General features: G+C 38.6%; 1 protein-coding gene and 2 long non-coding RNA genes across 3 annotated transcripts; all 3 read left to right on the top strand.

The window, feature by feature from the left end:
- The first annotated feature begins 3,687 nt into the window (after positions 1 to 3,687).
- On the top strand, positions 3,688 to 4,359 carry LOC121791016 (abscisic acid receptor PYR1-like). The gene has a single exon (XM_042189083.1). The coding sequence runs from the start codon at positions 3,748 to 3,750 to the stop codon at positions 4,357 to 4,359; it is 612 nt and encodes a 203-aa protein (XP_042045017.1). The 5' UTR covers positions 3,688 to 3,747.
- Positions 4,360 to 19,624: 15,265 nt separating this feature from the next.
- Positions 19,625 to 22,755, top strand: LOC121791015. The gene is made up of 3 exons (XR_006048453.1): positions 19,625 to 19,755; positions 19,853 to 19,883; positions 22,585 to 22,755. It is a non-coding gene; the product is annotated as an uncharacterized LOC121791015 (long non-coding RNA).
- Positions 22,756 to 23,363: 608 nt separating this feature from the next.
- Positions 23,364 to 24,045, top strand: LOC121791022. Its single transcript, XR_006048455.1, has 3 exons — positions 23,364 to 23,451; positions 23,741 to 23,890; positions 23,972 to 24,045. It is a non-coding gene; the product is annotated as an uncharacterized LOC121791022 (long non-coding RNA).

Raw genomic sequence — 24,045 nt, 5'->3', positions numbered from 1 at the left:
TTTGCAGGGCTGAGTACTTGATATACTCAGTGGACTCATGCCGAAAATATTTTATAACAGTTATGTCATCCATACTATAGTGAACTCGAAGTTTATAATTGGAAAAGAAAAAGACAACGAGTATCACCAAAATATTTTCATAGTCTGGCCAGACAAACAATCTCATCCACTTTCTCAACAATCCAACAATCACATCAACTTTCCACAGTGCGACGAAAGTGTGGCCACACTATTCGCCCACGAGACCGGCCGACTAGCAAGGACGGCTCCCGATTCCACCAGTGTACACAACCTGATAGGGTTTGCGGCCCTACTCAGACCCGAATTCATTTCACAACACAGCATATAGCCTAACAGAGCAAGCTCAGACGAACTAGGCATCAGACAACAATCTCATACTCAAAACAAACATGGCATGACATAACACTTTAAACCACCCTTATAACACCATATCGCATTTTCAAAAACTAAAGAGATTTGTAAAAGAAAGCCCATCTCGCTTGCTTAGACAATATAATACCCAACTCAAAGCAACCCTCGTTCCTTGTGCTCACGTACGCACAACAACCCCTTGTCAACACCACAACACAATTAGCCTTCCATCAATATAAATTATCATGCATGTCCTATCTTTCCTTTCATCATTTTCCTTAAATTTCCCATCCCAAACGTTCATCAACATAAGGAAACACACCATAGTATACCTCAACGTATAACACATAACCACGCCATAAAATACGTTCCTTAATTACACATGCATTATGTAATTCCTTCAAACTTGACAACAAGTATTATTTTAACATGACAGAAATCTGGCAGAACTGTGCAGTCGTTTTGTAAAAACCATTAAAACTCCATCAGACCTCATATGAAGCTAAACTTTGGTCACCACACAGTAGACACATTCAAGTCCATCCAGTTAAAATTTCACACCAAAATCATGTCATTTAGTCCGTCAAAACAAAAGCGAAACTCACTGGTCGGAACACAAAAATTCTGGCAGTACTGCGCAATTCAATTGAAAATTTTGTAAATATTCATCCGATGTCCAATGAGGCCGAAATTTTAACACAACATAGAAGACTCTTAAAATTTTATCCAGATAAAAATTCACATCAAAATAAGGTCATTTGGTCGGTCAAATCAAAAACGAAACTCACTGGGCGAGAATACAAGTTTATGGCTGAACTGCACAGTTAACTTCAAAAATTCATTAAAAATTCATATTTCGTCAAAAGAGGATGAAATTCATACACAATACAGAAGACATCTCAAAATTTACTCAATTAAAAATTTGTGCCAAAATAAGATCGTAGACTAAAATATTTTCTCTCAAAGTTAATTGTATTTTCATTTTGAATATTGGCATAGTCACAATCTCCCCGTTTTATTTATCCTTAGTATGGGCGGTCGTGACAGTCAGGGCGGCACAAAGAAGAAGGGCAATGGGGTCGGCGAGTCGTCGCAGCCGGTTGATGATGACAGCCCGGTACGGAGGAAGTGGACTAATGCGGAGAACGTCGCGCTGTCCAAGGTGTGGGTGAGTATTTGCGATGATCCCCTCACTTCGAACAATCAGAGGATTGTCAACTTGTGGGCTAAAATAGCAGCAGCCTACAAGGCATTTTGCTCGGAGGGGATGCTACGCAACGAGGAGGAGTGCCGGAAGGGGTGGGACCAAATCAGGGTTCGGGTCTCCCGATTTTCGGGCTTGTACACCAACGCTCTCCGCATGCAGAGCAGTGGCCAAACTGACGAGGACTGCAGGAGGATAGCGGAGAAAGCCTTCCCCGTGCCCGGGGTTTATAAGGAGCTCACCTACTAGAACTGCTATGAGGTGCTGATAGACTCCGAGAAGTTTCGGGCAAGTGTCGACGCTAGCTGGCCGAAGAGGCAGCGACTGAACTATACCGGTGATTACAGCGGCAGCAGCGGCGGTTCCCACGACCTTCTCGAGGGTGCTCAGGAGTTCCCGTCCCCTCCATTGTTTACTCGCCGCACTCACAACGGGTAGCGAGCGGGGTCGCCCAGGGGTCCCCGGAGGTCCAGTCGGCATCCCCCCCTGTTGGCCAGTCGACAGCCGAGCTCGCCTTCTTCGCGCGTCAGCAAACGCGGGCTCAGATGGCCAAGACCTTAGCCGAATGGAGGGCGGCAACTGACCCCGTGGAGAAGAGGTTTCTTCACTCGATGCTCGAGAGCATGCGAGTCGATTTGGATGCCGCCGCGGCACAGTTGGAGGCCTCAGACGCGACCTCAGATGCCACGAGGAGTGAGGCGGAGACGGGGGCTCGTGTGTGGAAGAGGGTTTTTATAAATTAATGTAATTTTTTAATTAATGTATTTTTTTTAATTTTAATATTATTATTGCATTTTCCTGTATTTGTGTCGTAAATTTAATTTCGTATTTTGTGTGATTGTTAATTATTTGTTTTTTTTTAATTTTGTTTATTGTGACTAGGCTATTGCTTGTCCAGTTAATTGTCCTGATGATGTGGTAAGATGGGTTTTAGTGCTGATGATGTGGCAGAAGAAGTTTGTGGCTGGGTTATGGCCGACCTATGTTTATTTTGGATGCTCTTGCCAAATAATTTTTTGGAATATGAACCATCTGCTGACCTGAAATCACAATGTTCAATGTACAGATATGAGTACGTTACGTATCTCTTTTGCTGGCACTATGCAGTCAAATTAATGTTTGCTTTTTGACAAGTGATCAAAGTTCTTACTTAATGATGATAGATTCTATGCAATGGAGTACTTTGTATGTAGAGCATCCTTAGTTGTGGCCGGATTCATGTCCAAAGTCTTCTTCATGTCATCATTTTTCTAAATTTGAGTTCTGACCCAAAACTCTTCTAACCTTGCAGGCCACAATCTGGGTCACAACTATTAAATTGCACTATTCACCCTTTCAACCTATTTTACTCGTAAAATAGAAAACGTTGAACAATTCAAATAGGAAAAATTCATTGTTCAGTCGGAAAAAGAAAATTACAAATCCTAAAAAAAGAAATTTAAAAATCCTAAAAAAAGAAATTTAAAAATCCTAGAAAAAGAAAATTACAAGTCATAACAAAATGAAAAAAAACTACTTCTTCATTTGTGCACGAAAATAGGCGATCATCTCATGATGCAACTCGAGATCGAACTCCGAGATTATCGAGGTATTCCCAATTATGTTCTTTTATCGTAATATAGCGGGAGTAGGGAGAGGGGTGGTACATGATTTATAAATTTATTTATACTCAAGATTATTAAATATCTATCTTAATAAAGTAAGAATTAAGATGTTCTGTTTTTTGTTTATGTTTTCACGCTTCGCGCTTTAAAAAATGTCCCTGATCACAAATTTGTAAGTTAAAAACGATGCCTAAACCAAAAAAAACATGCAGTAAAAAGGAGTATAATTTGATATTTTTACGTCCGCGGTTGCATTCCATTATTGACTTGCAATTTTAAAATAGTGGCAATAATTCACCATATTCCATTTCCTATTTTAATATCAATCTACTTTCTTCTTTTCATAAAATTAGATTTAATTAAATGATGGAGTAACACGGTTTCAATAAAAATAATTGATATAATGTGTGATAATATTTTTAAATAAAAAGAGATTTATTTTTATGAAAGTAAGAAAGGCACTCCTATAATTTAAGTTTCAATTTCAACTAATTTTTTTGTTTTCTATGCACCTTCTATTACAAAATTAACGACTCCTCCTCTCTCCCTTCCCACTCTCCCTCTTCCATGGAAGACGCGATTCCAGCAACGGAACAGCCAGCATCAGAATCAACCGCGGAGCCGAACCACGTGCTAGTCCCTCCGGGGCTGACGCCGGAGGAGTTCGAGGATCTCAAACCCGCGGTGGCGGAATTCCACAATTACAGGGTCAACGCCGGCCAGTGCTCCTCCATACTCGCGCAGCGCGTCCACGCGGCGCCGCAGGAAGTCTGGTCCATCCTCCGCCACTTCGACAAGCCGCAGACCTACAAGCACTTCATCAAGAGCTGCACCGTGCGGGACGGCTTCGTCGTCCGCGTCGGCGAGCTGCGTGACGTCAGCGTCATATCGGGGCTGCCGGCGGCCACCAGCACCGAGCGCCTCGACATCCTCGACGACGATCGGCGCGTCACCGGCTTCAGCATCGTCGGCGGCGACCACCGCCTCAGGAATTACCGCTCCGTGACGTCCGTGCACGAGCTCCCCGGCGCGATCTCCACCGTCGTGCTGGAGTCGTACGCGGTGGACGTGCCGGAGGGGAACACGGAGGAGGACACGCGCCTCTTCGCCGACACGGTCGTGAAGCTCAACCTCCAGAAGCTCGCATCCGTCGCCGAAGCTAGGGCTACGATCGATTGAATTTACAGGTAATTAATCAATTCCTATCTACGGTCGATTTGCACACAATTCTGCAATTCCAGTTCTGGAAATAAGATTCCGAGAAAAAAATGAGGGGTTTCTTTATTTCCAATTGAACTCTTTGTTTTGTTGTTTTGAGTGTTGTGTGAATTTTGATTTATGGTGGATATTGATCAATAATTGGGAATAATATTTGTAATTGTAAATTGTAATACTGGCGATTGTGGAGTAATTGAAATCTGAGAACTTGACGTCAATCAATTTATTCTTATTCGATTGGTAATTTTGCGTTGGAATTTGAAAGGCACTATATATAGGCTAATGCAAATATGCAATGTACTTATACTGTACATTGTTAAATTTAGTTTAGGTGTTGCACTTTCTTTGTTGTGATGATTCTTGAATGGATAATCAGTTTTTATGTGAGAGAATACTGTAATACTCTCTTGATAAATGCGGTTTCATTTTAGTTGGCTAATGATCCAATCACTTGATAAAGCCCTTCAATTTTTGTCCGACTCTGTTATTGATTTCTAACAAAAGAAAGCATAAAATGGGTGCTTATGGAACAATGGATTATAGAATCGACTTTTTTCTTTACTTATCCACCTTTTGTCTTTTTTGAAAACCATATTTAAAAAAAGAATTGGGATTCGCATTTTCAACAGCTAGAACTCGCATGAGCAATACAAAGATATGTTCAAAATCATCAACATAAATGCATTGCTTGACCTATAAGCCCAATTCAAGGAAATTTTGTTAAATATTTTAGCAATATGTGTACAATGCAAGTGACCATGTGTTCTTGTAATAAAGACTTGAATAATGAAAATGCAATGCTACCTCAACTTTCTCACTGTTAAGGAGTAACTAATTTGGAGAGTAATAGACACATTATTTCAAACGAAGGTGCGGTTAGCATTTGGGTAACAGGAAGATGTTTGGAGAATAAATGCATCAAGTTCCTCACCATTTATAGTTTCAAGTTGGAAACAACTAGACTCGTCTTAGATTTGTATAATTGGTCAAGATTCTTGACAAATCTCCAGTTTTACGTAGGAATGTCAGTGTAGCCCGCAACCTATAGGTTGGCCCGAATAGCCGCCAAATTTATAGGGTTAGGGTTGAACTTTTATAACCCGAAAGAAATTATAACCCGACTAGCCCACACCCAATTAACCCACAACCCGTTAGGTCCAGACCCAAAAACACGATGGACTGGCCCGAAAACCCGATAAAATTTTTATTATTCCAATTTTTACTCCTAATTCGACACTTCATTGATTTATTTTATAATTATAGATAACTAAAAAAAAAGTAACTTTCAATTTTATATTAAATATATAAATTATATATTGAATTCTTATTAATATAATAATGGATAAATAAACTAAAAACTTTAAATTCACTAAAAATTATTTAAATTTCTAAATATGCATTAAAATTTTATGAAATATCTCAAATATTAGTATTTGATCATGTTTATGATTGAAATTAAGCATATATCTCAAATTTATCATTATTAAATATTTTACATTTTATGAATATAACTAATTTTCATCATTATTTATGGGATTGATCGCATGTTAATCTTATCGGTAGCAACCAGATTAAGCCGCTGGGCTAGCCCGAAACCCGAGCTTTTAATGTTAGGGTTGAGCTTTTATAACCCGAAAGAAATCACAACCCGACCAGCCGGCACCCGATTGTCCCACAACCCGAATAGGGTTGGCCCGAAACCCGGTGGGCCGACCCGATTGACATCCCTAGATTTACCCGACTATAGCCGAGCTCATTCGCTTGAGAGAGGTGCTGAGTTGGGTCCAAACTAAGGGATGGAGAAAGATAGAGTTTGAGATGGAAGCTGAGGCTATAGTACTCGCAGTGAATCTATCATTGAGGCAGTGGTGGAAGATTGTCATCCTCATTTGAAGATGACAGCGAATCCTCTATGAGGTTTATAAGGTAATCAGCGAATCGGGTTGCCCATACGCTTGCTCGGGCTTCGGGTATTTATAGCTGATAGCAAGTATTGGTTGGATTGCATTCCAATTTTTATTTGTGATATAAATGTTTTGGATTTGTTTGAATAAAATGATATTTGGTGTAAAAAAAATATGTTCGTTTTTTGGCAAAAAAAAATTAAAATAATTTCTAGAATAGCCAATGTCACTTCTACACTTTCCATAAGCTTTTACATACCCTATACGAATATATTCGATTTTCATAAGATTATTGCTCGGATGATGTTCAAATTCAAGCTAGTAGAGATTCAAATATAAAAGAAAATACAAATATATCACACATATACATATATAAAAGGAGAATTTTGAAAAAAAATAATAAAAATATTATCATGTATTTTTAATAAAATTAGGAAATTAGAAATAAATTATTTATTTTTTGTAGTAATTAAAGGGAGTGGAAGTGCACAGATTTTAGAAAATAAAAGAGTGTTATTATAAATTTTTTAATAAAATTAGGAGAGGGAAAAGATACATATCATACGCTTTTTTATTTGATATATAATACACATCACACAAACATAGGTTGATATCAAATTTGACATTGTACCAAAGTATCCAAATATTGTAAGGTTTATTCCTACATTATTTTAATTTATTTTGTCAACAAGATATTTGAATTTAAAAGGTGGGATGAATTAAATTGATTTGGACCTTTTCTATATTAAATGGTTTTTTTTTCTTCAAGATAAATTTGGAATCATTCCAAAGTTTTAATTCTGTTTCAATACACCAATTTAGATTTTATCAAAGTTGAGACTGGTATACAATCCCCGAGATTTTTACACAAGGCTTCCAGAAAGAGCAAGACTTGAGATTTACAAAAGGAAGAAGTCCCCACAAAAGTGAGTTAGGCACATCACATAATTAAGGCAACAAGTCGTTGAATACCCGACAACTAAGTACCACTGGGCACGGGTGACGAACTTCTAGAAGATCGAGTTAGATTGTAACACTTTGGAGAAAAGAGATGTAAAGGTCATCACATGATCCATATATATATGTCAGTGTTGATCGATCAATGTGCATATGCAAGCCACACCGATTTGCAATTCAAAGTAGGACACAAGATCTTCTTAAAATTGAAATAATTATATTCATTTTCAAAGCTTAGGCCTTGTTTTGTGGGATTCTCAAAGAAATCGGTCATGTCGCTTAACATTTTGTGTTGCCACCAAACATTGGCAATGTGCACATTTTTTTTCTTTCATGTATCGCAGTATATGTATGATCCCTAAGGAAAGATGTTCTAAGCCAATACAAGAAACAATGTTAAGTCTGTAATCAACTATACAAATGCACATGACAGAAAATAATATGACGGCATACCTTCCAAAGAGGTAAAGTGGTAAACCGATGTATTTCATGAATTGAGAATTGGAGTAATTCTTAACTATGGTAAAGGATCAAGGGTTTTGTGATAAATAAAATTTTGTGGACGCCGATGCGTCGTGGTTATGTGGATCGATCTTTTTTTGCATAGTTCTTACAGAATTGTATTCCTTACGCATACAAGGATGTATTAATTCAATTCATGGTTGATGAATGAATCAAATTATATGCACGCTTATCGAGATGGTAGAATGAGTGGATTGATTGTGAATATTTTTCTTTGTGGACATGTAGCGTTTTTCTTCTTCTTTTGGTTGAATGAATTGATAATTCAATTCATATAGTATGTTTTACACGCATACCACTCTTTTTGGGTTAATGAAATATTGTGAAATATAAATCTGCCACTTCAATTGAGAATCAATTTTGTAGCAGTTATGTACCGATCAAAACTAAATTATTAGAGCAGAGCCTGCTTTTAATTTAAGTACTGCGAAATAGAATTGAGTATGGATTTCTTTGGTTTAGGAATTGATTATTCAATTCGTATGTGTGATGTATGCGTGAAATCTTCTGATTGAGAATCTGGTGTTATGATTAATGGATTTATTTGGTCGATTTTGATGTTATTTTTTTGTTGTTACGTTCGTTGGTTATGACCTTGGGGAACATCAAAATTTAAATTTATCGATTTTAATGAAAATCGAATTGGGAAAAATTATACGGAATCCCATTAAGAGTCAACAATTTGCTATTTGCCGGGGAGCTATTGGATTGGCTGTCAGGATTTAGTGACTCGCTGAGTTCGCGAGGCACGCGGGCCCAGTGACTAATTGGCTAGCCACTGTATTCCAGAAAGTTATCAACGACTCGCTTGCGAGCGTTTATATTCGGTTTTAAGTTTAAAAAAAATTAAAATCCAAATTTTAGGGTGCATCTCATGTTCCTTCATTGAGGTGTGTGTATTTTAATGCGAATATTAGTCGGCCAACAAAAAGATTAATATTTGGCACGAGATACACACATACCTTTAGTGATAAACACATAACAATTATTCAGTTTTCGTGTAAGTAAAGTGTGATGCCCACAGGTGGACACTGCTTAACATGATCTTATTGTCAGTGTTTGATCACTGTAAAGAGGCTACCACTTACAAATTCACATTACCGTCAAAAGACATATTGTGAATGTTGTGCTCGGTACCTCGATATGTTTTACTAATGTTCAAAATAGATTAGTCGAAATAAGACGTTGCAACAGTAACCTCTCTTGTCTAGACTTCTTTACTGCGAATGTTAGGACGGTAAGTGTGTGTCTATTTTTAATGCGATATCCACAAGAAGATTAATATTTGGCATGATATACACACATACCTGTGGTGATAAATACGTGATGATTATCCAGTTTTCGTGTGAGTAAATGTGATGCCCACAGGTGGACATTTGCTTGACATGATCTTATTATCAATGTTTGATTACTGCAAAAGGTTAGCACTTGGAAGTTCATATGACTGTCCACAGACTTGATTTGAATGTTGTGCTAGTACCTCGAGATGTTACCATTTTATTTGAATTTTATGATGTGAGCATGACAATTAATTTGGTTTTGTTCTCTGTTCAATTATGATGTCTGTTTCTGCAATTTCTTCCAACATAAACAATATGTTAGTGTTGAATGAGTCAAATTTTAAGGATTGCAAATATTATATTTTGATTACTATGGGTTGCATGGATCTGGATTACGCGCTATGGATTGAGCAACCTACTTCTCCTACGGACGGTAGTACTTCTTATCGAAGGATAAACTACAAGAAGTACAATACTCAAACCGTGTAAGTCTATTGATAATTGGGTTTAGCATCCCTGAAGCCTTTCGAGGCAAACATCTGAGTATATCACTAAGGCCAGTGAATACCTTGCCAAAATTATGGAACATTTTGTGAAAAACGATAAGGTTGAGACAAGCATGCTTGATCTCAATAAAGTATATAAGGGCGGGCAACATAAGGGAGCACATTATGAAAATGTCTCATGTTGCTTCACTTAAGCTTGAATTCTAAAGACTTGTTTGTGCATTTGATGTTGCACATCTGGTCAGTATCTCAAGAAATAAAGTAAAAGGCATTAAGAAAAAGTGTAATGAGAATGCTGCTATGGATAAGGGTTCATCACAAAAAGAAACAACATAAGGATAATGATAGTTGTTTCGTTTTTGGTAAACAAGGATATATAAAGAAGAATTGTAAATATCACGCATGACATGCAAAGAAAGTTACAATTCTTGATTTGGCCTGTTTTGAAGTTAAATTAGATTTAATCCCTAATGATATTTAGTGGGTAGATTCTGGTGCTACTGCTCACATAAGGTTATCAATGTAAGGCTTTCTGAGCTACCGAAAGTCAAATTGATGGTGAAAGATACATCTATGCGGGATATGACAAATCGGTGGAAGTATAGACTATTGGGCATTGTAGATTGTTATTAAAGACTGGAATTTTTCTGGTTTTAAAGGATACTTTATTGTACTGTCTTTAGACAGAATTTGGTTTCTATTTCTGCTTAGAACAAATTTGGTTTCTCTTGTTCATTCAGAAATAGTAAGTTTCATCCTTCAAATAATTCCATTATTGTGGGCACTGTTTCCTTAAGTGCATATGACAATCTTTACATGCCTAATTATGTTACTTCATATTCAAAGCTTTACATGTTGAATTAAAAGGATTAAGCGAAAATTAAATAATGAAAATTCAGTAATTTATGGTACAAGTATTTAGGTCATATCTCGAAATAAAGGATTGTGAGGCTTGTGTCAGATGGTATATTGAATACACTTATCTTTTCAGATGTTGATTTGTGGGTTCAATGTATCGAAGGAAAGCAGACCAAACATAAGAAATTAGGTGGCAATAGAGCTATACATTTTAGAATTGATATATACGGACATTTGTAGTTCATTCACTTCGGTTTCTTAGAATGATCAACAATATTTTATATCATTCATAAACGAATATTCTTGTTTTGGGCATCTACATTTAATCTATTAAAAGTCAGGGGCTTTACACAAGTTCAAAATATTCAGGGCTGATGTTGAGCTCCAACTCAACAAAGGCATTAAGAAAGTCAAATCTGGTCGTTATGGCGAATACTACGACATAAATGAATGCTTAGGTGAACAATGTCAAAGACCTTTTAACCCTTTATTTGGAAGAGTGTGGGATCGTCCTTTAGTACACCATGTCAGGATCGTCTAGCATGAGTGGTGTAGCTAAAAGACGAAATGAACTCTTAAAGATATGTGAAGGAGTATGATTTCTTACTTCCTTGTTGCATTCGCTTTGGTGAGAGGCATTAAAGACTGTAGCATATATTCTCACTTTGGTTATCCAAAAAAAAATAAAAAAATATTTAGGGGTTTTTAAATTTTATGATCCCACAGAAGGAACTAATTTGAGTGAAATATATAGTATTCCTTGAGGATGTTGAGTTTGGGGGAAAGAATGTATCAAGGAGCATTACTTTTGAGGAGGAGTCTGTATAGACACCTACTACTGCTTCTGACAATGTTCAGGTACCAATTACTATCATTGAAGAGAAGCAGATTAAGAACCTCAATTTGATAATGTTGTAACATTCAATCTCATGTGGATTATATCATTTAAAGCCAATCTCAACAACCTCAATTAAGGCTCTCCTCAACGGTACCACAAATTTATGAAGTTGTTCTTTCATTTGGATTCAGAAAGAATGCTATTGATGGTTGTGTGTATCACAAGTTCAGTGGGAGCAAATGCATCTTCTTGGTATTGCATGTCGATGACATATTGATTGCAATTAATGATAAGGAATATTGCACAACACCAAGAATTACTCTCGAAGAAATTTGAGGCGAAAGATCTTGGAGGAACCTCTTTTGTATTTGGAATCGAAAGAAATAATTTTCGATTGTCACAAAAGGGATATAGTGAAAACGTGCCTAAAGTATTTGAGATGCATAATTGCAAGTAAATAGATACCCCTATGGCTAAGGGAAACAAATATAGTCTCATTCAGTGCCCTAAGATAAATCTTAAGATTTAGAAAGTGCAAAAGACTCTATATGCTTCTGCTATTGGGAGCCTAATGTGTGCTCAAGTATGTATTAGACCCAATTTGATTTTTATTGTTAATATATTGGGCAGATGTCTTAGTAACCCGATATGGATCATTAGGAAGCAGCAAAAAGGGTTATAAGATATTTACAGAGAACTAAGCATTACATGCTCACATATAGAAAATCTTATCATTTTGGAGAAATCATTAGGTCTTCTGATTCTGATTTTGTTAGATGTCACTACAGTAAAATGATCCATTTTAAGTTACATGTGTCTATTGGCTTTGGAGCCATTTCATGGAGAAGTGTTGAGCAAATACTCGTATCACCTTCTGCCAAGACAACAGAATTCGTAGCTTGTTTGGGGCATCTATTAATTGAATAAGGCTGCGAAACTTTGTCATTGGGCTGCATATTGAAAGACCGCTTAAGTTATGTTGTGACAATAACTCTACAGTATTATATTCTAAAATAACAGGAGCTTCCTGATTGTTAAATAAAGAGTTCGGAATGGACAAATACATATAGAGCATAAGAGAACGGATTTGATGATGACAAATCCGCTCACTAAGGGACTAGCACCCAAGGTCTTTCATGGGCATGTAGCCCAAATGGGTGTTATGTTGTTTAAGGATACTTCTGTTTAGTGGGAGTTGTTTTGGTTAGTGGTTTATATTGTGTTTTGAACATGAAGTTATAAACTCATGTTATTCTCTGCAGAAATAAAGTATTATGTTTTGTCCATTACTTGTGTAATTTGGTTTTGGTTTGATCTCACTTTGGGAGGATCAGTTGGAAATAGGCATGTATGATCACCTTGCATGAAATTTCCATGCTATACTCCATAATTGATCTGTTATTGATTATATTTGTATATGTGATTACTGATGGGTTTAATCATGAAAAATATGGTGACTGCCTCTTTAGTCCTTTGCCGATATGGTTGATAATAAGATTGTTCAGGAATACACTATGTGATAGCATATTTGAGCGCTCATTCGGTTTGTACACATTTATTTGGTGTCATGTTGCCCAAGTGGGAGATTGTTAGAAATTTGGGCTTCCACATGACTAATTTAATGTGTATGGCTATCTTTCAATTGTCCAATTAAAGTGATCTATTAAAGATTAAAGTTTGGGCTAAAGTGTATTTATTTGTTATGGAAATAAGTGTAGATACCATTTTGTGATTTTCTATTTGATGAGGGACCGAATAGAAAATAAATGGTCTTATATTTATAAAATATAAGATTAGGGTTATGGTCCCCAGATGTCAGAAGAACGTTCAATATCTCTGTATTCTCTCGGCAGACTATTGTGAAGGACGTCTCTGATCGTTTGGAAGATCCATAGCCGCTGCAAAGCAATTCCGCAGTTCAATTCGTTATAGATCAAGGTACGCTCTCGCTTTACAGTTTATGCTCCTTCTTCGTCGTTCTTGATTAATCATCATAGAGAGCTTTATGTAATTGTTCATTCTAACATTATTATGCATAGAAGACAAGTTTAGACAATGGCAAGCATCCACCTGCTCAAAATTTATTTAGGATTTGCAAAACTTAGTATACTTTTGTCTTGTCCTGCAATTCCTAGACAATGAAGATTCTTAGAAAATTGCACGTCGGAAAGATGCACGTCATGCAATTCCTAGATTTTGACACACCTAAGAAAATTGCTCTATTTAAATACTAAGATTTTTCTATATAATACTCCATCCGTCCCTAAAAAATATATTAGTTTTACTATTTTAGACAGTCCCCCAATATTAGATAAAGTTTATATATAGAAAGTTTTTCAACAAATAATAATCATGCATATCATTTATAATATGGACTCCACAATACACTAACATTCATTCCACAATACACTAGCATATTAAAACCCGTGCAATCTACAAGTTTGTTAATTTTTTGGGGACGGACAGAGTATTTGAGTATAATATAATAGAGAGAGAAATATAATTAAATGTTGTGACATAATAGAAAAATTGTGTAATCGAGACAAACAGAAACGTAAAGAGACACAGAATTTACGTGGTTCACCAAAGTTGGATTGGCTACGTCCACAGGCTGAAACGGAGAACATATGTTATTTAGATTGTTTTCAGATTACAGAGTTTTGTGCCCTACTCTTATATAAATAGGCACACAGACGACGGGCTAGGCCCAATATAAATATTAAGGCCTAAAACAGAAACATATCATAGCACCGGGTGGCAGTTTTTCACTGCATGTTTGCATACTATGTGCAGCTGCTTCGGATATGCAAATTTTGGAGATAGGATCTTGTGCCATTGTTAACATCGGTGATGTAGATCCTAACTCTACCAGCATTGCACCAAAATTCAATATCAGAGACATATTGTTGTGAGTTTATTAACATAACATGATGTGTCGTTGATGCTGTTTTGCATTTCTATTTGCAGATAAGATTCACAACAAGATATTCCTTATGATGATGACTAGAATGGATCAAATTGCAGACCTAGATTTGTTCTATAGAAGACAAGTTTAGACAATGACAAGCATCCATCTTCTAAAAAATTATTTAGGATTTGCAAAACGACCATGGCAATCATCCACCTTCTCAAAAATTATTTAGGATTTGCAAAACATAGTATACTTTTGTCCCCCCTCTGTCTTGTAGTTATACTTTACTTATTGTATTGCATATTCAGATTCAAGGCATACAACATACTAAGAGCATCTCCAATGCACGGATGTCCCACTCGGACATCCACTAGAACTTCCCAAAAACACCTCCTGCCACGTCACTAGGACTTCCCATCCCACTGCCACGTCACTAGGACTTCCCCTGCACAATCCGCCCTTCCCATCGCCCTTCCCACTAGGACTTCCCGCAATAAAAAAATCACAATTATTTAATTACGTAACGGAATTGTAATTTTGACACGGAATACGGGAAAATTACATAATAAAAAAGAAAAAATACATAGTCATACAAAAAAGAAAAAAACATAGTAGTCATACAAAAAAGGAAAAATACATAGTCATACATTCTCGGCTCACTCCGCGTTGTTCTCGTCGCCCGTGCAACCCTCGTCGTCCCCGCCGCTAATCTCGGCGCCATCATCTCCATTGGGTGACATCCCCAAATCGCGTCGACATCCATCGATGACATCCTTCAACATAATCTTGTACACCGGATCGGTCGTGCTTTGCCACATATGCATGGCCAGGACCAAGCTAGTCGTTATCTGCGCGCAGGAGAGACGGTCGAACTCTTCTGGGGGAACAGCGACCTCCGATTGGACCTCGAACGACCCGCTACCGCTGCTGCTTCCCCTAGCCTTCCGTTGCTCAGCCTTTTGCCCAATCGGGCGACGACGACGACGGGAGTCTGATTGAGGTAGCGGGCCACTTCATCGGCTTCTGGGAGCTCGTGCGAACCAGCACTGCTGCTGTATTCACCGGAAGCGTTGATCTTCGTCCGCTTCGGCCAGCCTGCTTCGACACCCCCACAAAACTTTTGGGAATCCTTCACCACGAGATAGGCCTCCCACTGGTCGAAATCTTTGAACTTCAAGGCTCTGTCGGGGTACTACACAAAGGCACGGTTCTTCACATCCTCCTCGGACATACCGCTGGTTGCCTGGCCGAGATTGTTTTGGTAGAGGCCGGCAAATCGCTTAAGCTTAGGCCTCAACCGCTCCCACTGTTTCCGGCATTGTTCGGGAATGCGACGCTTCGCCCCAGCCGGTTTGTGTGTGAGGTAGGCTTCAGCGATGCGATACCACAGTCTGTCAATATGCTGGTTAACACCGACATAGGGATCCTCGACTATTGAAACCCAAGCCTTCGTAAGCGCGACGTTTTCCAACACGCTCCAGACCATCCTATTTCCCGTCTCCTCCTCCTCCTCCTCTGCCACCGTTCGCGAGGAAGAGCCCATGGCTTTCCCCTTGCCCTTGCCCCTGGCCATGCCCCTTGCCACTGTCCCCACATCATCGGGAGTCTCCCTGACTGGAGATAGCCCCAACTCCTCAAAAGAGAAAGTTTCCATGCCGGTGAACTGAGTCTCCGGAACAAAACTGGAGGGGGAATCAGTAGACAGCATATCGATAAATGGGCGATAGACATTTTCCTCAAGTGGTTCAGGGCACCTGCCACCCCCCTCCCCCATGCATGGTCTACATCATCCCCGACATTATCCCACCCATCCCCATCATATTTGGGGTCATGCCCCGCATCCCCGCTGCCCTGGGCATCATACCACCCATACCACCCATCCAATTGTACATATTAAAGTACGGGGACATCATACCACCCATTATATCCATTCCACCCATTCCACCCATCCCACATGCCATTTGTTACTGCATCCCCGACATTGCCGGAACCATTGTCGCATTTCCACTAGAGTTTCCCTCCAGTTCGGTGGGAAACGTCGGAGTCTGCGACTCGCTCGTGGCAGTGGAGTTCCTATTGTTCTCCATTAAGTAGAAATGAAATTTGTAGTAAAAGAAGAGAGAAACTTGTTAACACAAGTGATGCGAATAAAATGAATTTTAACGAGTCGTATATATAGAGTTTTAAAAAAAATATATTAAAAACCGCCCGCCCGTCGCCCACACGTCCGAGGACATCCGACGTCCATACGGGACGTCCGTATCCGAGTTTCCACGCCACAATGGCGGACGTCCCGGTCGCCCGTCGCGGATGTCCGACCGGACGTCCGCCATTGAAGATGCTCTAACATTAAATATTTTATTTAGAAAACAAAAGACTTATTCTAAATATGTCATGCCACTTTCCAATATAAAATGTATAAATATTAGTATAATTTATTATTGAATAATTTATACTCCACTATCCAGTACCATGTATACAATTTGTTGATAACTTATATATATTGAATCCAACAATAGCCGAGAATCTATAATTACTTTCTAAATTTTGTTCTAAATGTGTGTCTTGCCCAAGTTTTGTATCACGTTCTTCTTCGTGTGCTTTGTTGTGGCATCGGGGCAGAAATGAGGGAGTTTCACTCCCATTCATTTCGCTCATTACCGGGGGTGAATCATGCGGTTGATATGTATGTTGGGAGTTTGATTCTTTTCATCTGGGAGAGAGGAAGGTCAAGGCACGATGTTGCAAACTACGTGCAACATCAATATTTTTTTAGCAAGAGCGATGACATAAAAATGCAATAAGAACGCCTATCAGAAAGCCCGATAAGGAATATTAGAGAAGTCACATGAATTGGGGAAAGGAGGGTGACATCTATAATCGATTTTGATAAACGGATAGAAGCTTAGGGCATTAGCAATGGGGGCCGATCCCCACAGCCGATGGATCGGCCCCCCATCTCCTTCCACCGGTCGCCATAGTGGGGAGGGAGCTCATCTCCCTTCCCGTTCGCCTTCGCCTCCAGGCCGATATATCGCCCCAGCCGATAGCCTTCGCCTCCGCATCGGCCCTGCGATGGGCCTCCATTGCGGAGGCAGGGCCGATCCCCAAGCCGATTTTGCATTTTTTTTAATTTTATTTACTTTCTATATATACACCTTCCTCCATTTCACATATCACTCTCATCATTTTATTCCATTTCATTTCACACATTCATCTCTCTAGCAAAATGAATCCCAATGATGGCAATAATCCCAGCGAAAACCAGTTTACTGGCCAAGGAGGTGGGTTTTCGAACCTATTAGCCGGAGAAAACCTGTTCGGGTTGGGAACCCAATCATCACAGTTTTGATCATCTCAGATTCCGTCTCAAAGGAGGTCTACCTTTTTCCCACGGCACCCAATACGCCAGCTTCCCCTAAGGCGGCTACGTCGGTGTTGGTAAACCGATGAATACATCGAGTTCCAGCGATGATGTCTACCGCCCAACGATGAGCCCAGCCCGCGTTTGGTACTCTCGGTACTGACGAATCCATTGTTCAGTTAAGAGACTTGAACTTCAGCACCGACGAGTACGAGGTGCCCGATATGGAGCCATCTCCTCCTAGGGCGAAGGCGGCGGCGGCGGGGAAGAGGAAGGAGAAAGTGGGAGCCAAGTCTTATGAGGGCTAGGGGTGGGTCGATACGAGATATCGTATCGAAAACGTTGTATCGTATAACGTATCGAAAATATCGATATGAAAGAATTTCATATCGTTATCGTATCGAAAGTTTCGATATATCGAAACTTTTGATATGGATAATATCAATATCGTTATCGTATCGCTATTTCGATATATCGTACCGAAATTCGATATATCGATATATCGAATTTCGGTACGATATATCGAAATATCGATATCGTATCGAATACCTGTATATCGAAAATTATAATTTCAAAACTTAAAATTCACACAAAAATGAATAAAACTTCAACACAATAAAATTAATTGTGTTCTTATCTCCATAATCAAAATACAACACAACCAAGTACAATTAAATGGATTTATATATATTTATAATTTTAAATTTTAATATGTATTGAATTTCAATATGTTTCGATATATACGATATATATCGTATATTCGATATAAAATGATATATCGCTCGTATCATATTGAAAAACGATATATCGCTCGTATATTCGATATAAAACGATATATCGCTCGTATATTCGATATAAAACGATATATCGAAAATATCGATATATATCGTATATTCGATATAAAACGATATATCGCGATATAAGGAAATTCATATCGTTATCGTATCGAAAACTTACGATACGGTATCGTATCGTAACCGAAAATTCGATAGTTTTTCGATATTTTTCAATACGATACGAGCGATATATCATTTTTTCGATATTTTTCCCCAGCCCTAATGAGGGCGGGCAGGGTGGGTGCACAAGGAGTATCTACTCCATCGAGGAGTCGATTGCTCTTGCTCGTTGTTGGGCAGATATCTCTGAGGACGCAATTGTAGCCAACAATCAGGGTGAGGGCGGTTTCTGGGGACGTATCACGCAACAATACGAACAAGTCAAGCCCGACGATCTACACAAGCATTGGAAACGCATGGTGTTCGAGTGCGCTAAATTTCACGGTATCTACGATGGCCACTTCCCGGAAATGCGTAGCGGAGAGAGCGAACTCTCCGTCAGAGAGTTGTCGTTGAAGGAGTTTAGGGCCACTTTCAACTCAAAATGATTTAAGTATTGGGATACATATCAGGTTCTGAAGGATTTTTCCAAATTCAAAACGGGTATGTCAGAGGCGTTGCAGACGAGATCGGTGCGGACACGCCTGACGCTCTCCGGGAGCTATAGCCGCGGCGGAGCGGAGCCAATAGACTTGTCAGAGGACCAATCGCCCATTGAGCTTCCTCCTTAGCGCCCTATGGGCATGAAAGCAGCGAAGGCAAAAGCAAGGAAGGGAAAGGGGAAGACGGAACGGATGGCCAATCCGCACCAGTCTAGGCTGACAATGCATTAGGTCATGTCGCCTTCGCACAATCGATGGTGGGCCTCTACAACATGCACATGAAATCCAATTCTCGATGTGTGAAGAAGTCCATCTAAAACACCATCCAAGGGTTGAAGAAGAAGATGGATCTTGACGAGGATGACGAGCCGAAACCCGATGGATTGATGTGTGTTTGTTGTTTTTATCTATTTAGTTTTTTATAGTATGTTTTCTTTAATGAAGCATGTTTTTAATGAAGTATTTTTAAAAAATGAAATGAAATGAGATAGGCTCTAGGATGGGCTCTCTATTGCAGAGAGATAGGCCAGAGCCTACTGATATGACAGAAAAAAAATGGAAATAGGCTTTGAGAATGAAACTTTTTGTATAATTTATATAATGTTTAAAATTTTTGTATTGATATGGAGAACAATTAAAACATTTTGTATGGGTTAAGACACTAATGATTGGATAAATGGTTCATATATGAAATTTTGCCAAAGAAGGAAGGCCTAAACTAAACTGAGAATCTGAGATCAGAAATCAGAACCGCCGCGCCGCTTGTCTCTCCTTTTACTGTAATACTCTTCCCTATATTTTCTAATCCACAAAAATTTGAAATTGATTTTGCAGTATCATTGGAGTAACATTCTTTCTGCATTTTGGGTTTTGCAGATGCTCTAATTCTTCTTCCCAATTCCTTCGAGTATGCCCTTCTCTCTCCGCTCTTAACTAAGTTAATTGGTTATTTATATTTATATAGATTAGTAGTATTTCTTTTTCTACCTGGTACGACTCAAATCTTATTTTTTTTTATCAATGAACCTCTAAATCATTTTTGAGGATTGTCTTCAACTCATACGCAAAATCCTAGGTAAAATTTAGAATCACTTTGTTTGGTGTGTTTCGTTTAATGTAATGTGCTGATACGGCGCTATTTGCTGCGAGGATTCATAAGTTTAGTGCGACAAAATACATGCGGATTAACTGTTTGATAAAATGTCCATATGATGATACATGGGGTTTCGTAAGAATGAAAATGGTATGGAAGCTGAACGCAACTTATTATACTTTGTTGACTTATGCTAAGAAATGCTAAATAGTTTATTGCATTTTTCTTATGTTGAGGTAGAAGAGAAGTCCGAGAGCTAGAGGGATTTCTTGCTAGAATGTCAATCATCTAGTTACTAGATCTATTTATGTGGAAGCAGTAGTACCTCACCAGTTGAGTTACTACATGAACATGCTTATGCTTTCTCTTGCCATTTCTTTGAGTGAACCTGAGTATTGGATTTCTGTAGCTTTACGAAGCCTAGATTTTTTTGACCGACAAACTTGCCCTATAAAAATAAATTAGAATCTAATTAACCTTGCCAATGCTTAGTATTGCTGCAGAGTCTTTCCTTTGGTAAATATTCAGGTCTTAGTCGTAAGTTTTATTATATTCTCAAGGCACATTAGGTACTGTAGAAAGCATATATCTACTTAAATAGGAAACAGACTGAAATGATATCAAATTGATGAAGGACACAATTGTACAGAAATAATCTACTCCTTTGGCATTAAATTACCAATATAGAGTTTTAATCAACATAAGGAATACTTATCTGAAAGTTTCTGTTAATATTAAGAAACTTCATTTCATTGCAGCAGTCTTTGAGCACTTGGGGCTTTTTGCAACCAAGACCATGTCTTTTCAACATGAGCGATTATTGGGTAGCCAAAAGTCGTAAGAAAAAGAAAAACTGAAACTTTATCTCTTCATGAATAATATGCCTATATGCTTGTGAACCATCTCACCATGTTATAGAAGATACTTCTCTACAGTATCAATGAGCACTTTGACCCTATGCGGCACCGATACGTCACCCTGTTGCCGTATCGCGGATCGGATACGTATCCGATACTGATACGCGACAGATACAACCGACGATACGTATCCTGGGCGTATCCGCGAGGTGGGCCGTATTGGGCCGGGAAACCTCAGATTCGATACGTATCTTCGGTGGATACGGCCCAGTTTTAAAGCCCATCTAAAGGAGCCCTGTTGAAAGGAATATATAAGCAGCGGCTAATGTGTTGCCCTACCCCAGCTCGTCCCAACGCCCGACTCGCGCCTGCGCCGCCACTGCGACGACGACGACGACCCACGCCCGCGCGGCTGCAGCAAGGTTCTTGATATCGTTCTCTCCCTTCCCCTGTTAGAGCTTTCAATTTCAGTAGTATGGCATCTCCAAATCTGAGTGCTACTGCTGCTATCATGTTATTTTGAGTGTAATAGACCTTTAATGTCTCTATGTTGAATTAGAATATCAATTTTGTAATTTATTATGCACTATTATTATTTATTAAAAAAAATAGTTAAAACGTATCCGCGTATTGAGTTGTTTGGGAAAGAGCCGTACCCGCGTATCCGTATCCTTCGGATACGGATACACGTATCCGTATCGGTGCTGCACAGCTTTGACCCCCCCTACATAGTTCAGACTTGTAAATATTTTTACTGGCCTGAGAATACAAACTTCTCCGATGTCTTGAATTTATTTGTGATTCTAGTTTGATTGTTGTTAATGCTGAATTATACGATACATCTTTGTATTATGTTTTTTTCAGCAGTTGGTGACTTTGTTGGCTTTCTCAGACTGGACTAACCTTTTGAAGGGTCATGGAATTTCTAGTTCCCGTGGTGTTTGTTGTTTATTTGGAATCAAAGACATTCGGAATTTTATCTTTGATGAGAGATGCCATTTCACTTTATGAAACACTAATTAAGTTTTTTATATAGTTCGTATTTGATTTCTTATTGGTTGGGTTGTTGGAGAAAGGAACTAATACCATGTTTGTGTAGGTCATGTACTTTTAAAGAGCCTATAACATCCAACTGCTGGATTGTGTAGATAATATATCTATTGGGCTTTAGAAATCATCTCTTTAATGTTTTAATCTAATCGACATCCTCAGTAATAGTTTGAGTTTTATTTCATTTCTTAGGGATTGAGTGAGCTAAAATTGTTCCTTCTATGAGAGTGACATGCTGTAATTTGTCTCGGTTTGTTCAAGGATTGAGAGGAAATCTAAATGAATATTAGGACCAAATCTTAGAAAATAATTTCTTGACGTAACTTAGATCAGGGGAGATTTCTTGGATGAAAAGTAACTGAAGTTAAATCTTTTTATGCTGGTGAGTGTGTTGTGTGTGTGTGTTAACTGGTAAGGCCTTCTTGTTTCTCATTTCAAGGTAGTTAAATTAAATGTAAACTTTCATATGCACTAGCTGCCTCATGAAGAGGCATATCACTTGTGCTTCATTTCTGCTTTCTTCTCCCAAACAGAACATCAGCAATCACAACATGTGAAATTCTATCTATAATATACATTGTTGTTCATGTTTATTCTTGACTTGCTAGGTGAATTTTTCCTGATGGAGGCCAAGTTCTTTCCGCTTTCTTAAGATTGTTGGAGTTGGTTTCAAAGCAAGAGCAGAGGCCGAAGGCCGTCTCCTATACCTAAAACTTGGCTATAGCCATGAGGTGGAACTGGCTGTGCCTCCTGCAGTTCGCGTATTCTGCTTCAAAAAACAACGTAGTATGCTGCACTGGGATCGACAAGGATAGGGTGCATCAGTTTGCTGCTGCAGTCGGAGTTGCAAGCCTCCTGAAGTTTACAAGGGCAAAGGTATTATGTACATCGACGAGGTCATAAAGAAAAAGGAGGGGAAGAGATCAAATAATCTGTGATGCTCGCAAGTTCTGCTATGCTACATCTAGATATCAAGTTTGATTAGCAAATTTGTGCTGTGGCTGAATGTTCTTTTCACTGAGGAGAAACGTTTAGAATGTTTCCATATTTGCTATGTTTCATAACTTAGATTAGATCGGTCCTTTTCAACAGGCTGCTATTTCTTGAGTCGAAAACATCAGCCATATTGTTTTGCATCTTCAGCTGGGTCTCTGACTTTGTATACTTTGCTTCTTATTGGAGCATTTGGTTTTGGCAATTCTTATTTTATATACTCCTATATATTACTGCACCTAAAGTACTGTATGTTGCAAGTAGGGCACGTTTGATTGTGTAGAAAAGACTAGAAACGGGGCCTAATCTATGCTTTCCCAACCGTTAGATTTGATGGAAAGTATTCTCACCAGACCCGGGTTAATATTTGTGACCCATTAAATTTCAGGTTTGTAAACGCTTTCCAGTGGATACCATAACTCACAACTCTCACGCGATTCTGGACTATCCTGAAGGCGACGAACCTGTCGTGCACTATATAGGTATAAATTGAATGAGATACTTTGTTGGTGTGTGTGGTTGGTGCGAGATATATGTTGGCCTAACTTTCTACTCATGCGATTTTACCAAGTCAAGAATTCATCCCACTTTCTTGCAGAGCAAAGTCGATCTATCATCTTATTATACTATATCTCACTAATCTATCATATCTCCTCACAACTCACTATTCCTTTCCTGCAAAGTAAACATACTCCACTTGTTATGGTTTTTTTTTTGTTTTCTTCTTTTTCTTACTTTCTAATCTTGTTTAAATCTCTATGAAATATATAGAAAGACGCAATGGCAACTGATATGAGCTGGAACGACGCTGTTTCTAATTCTTCCTTGAAGAAGCCATGTGAGGAAGGTGGAAGCTCTTGGGACAACTTCAAGAATCAGATGAAAGACCACACACACTCCTTCAAACTAGCCTTTCACTCGGTATTGTATTCGTTTGTAGCTTAATTACTGTTATGTTTTGTTTTTTTATATATGTTACATTAATTGTTGTAATATATGCAGGTGAAGGAAAAAATCTCAATTCCTGCAAACTGGAGTGTAGATCAAAATCCATCTCATGAATCAATGGAATTGCC

This window comes from Salvia splendens, unplaced genomic scaffold (assembly GCF_004379255.2).
Source record: "Salvia splendens isolate huo1 unplaced genomic scaffold, SspV2 ctg704, whole genome shotgun sequence".
Classification (NCBI taxonomy): domain Eukaryota; kingdom Viridiplantae; phylum Streptophyta; class Magnoliopsida; order Lamiales; family Lamiaceae; genus Salvia; species Salvia splendens.
Note: the sequence above shows the minus strand (reverse complement) of the source record. Positions and strands in the feature narration are given on the sequence as shown.

Coding starts and splice junctions, on each gene's coding strand:
- LOC121791016 (XM_042189083.1), top strand. CDS start 3,748: ATGGAAGACGCGATTCCAGCAACGGAACAGCCAGCATCAGAATCAACC.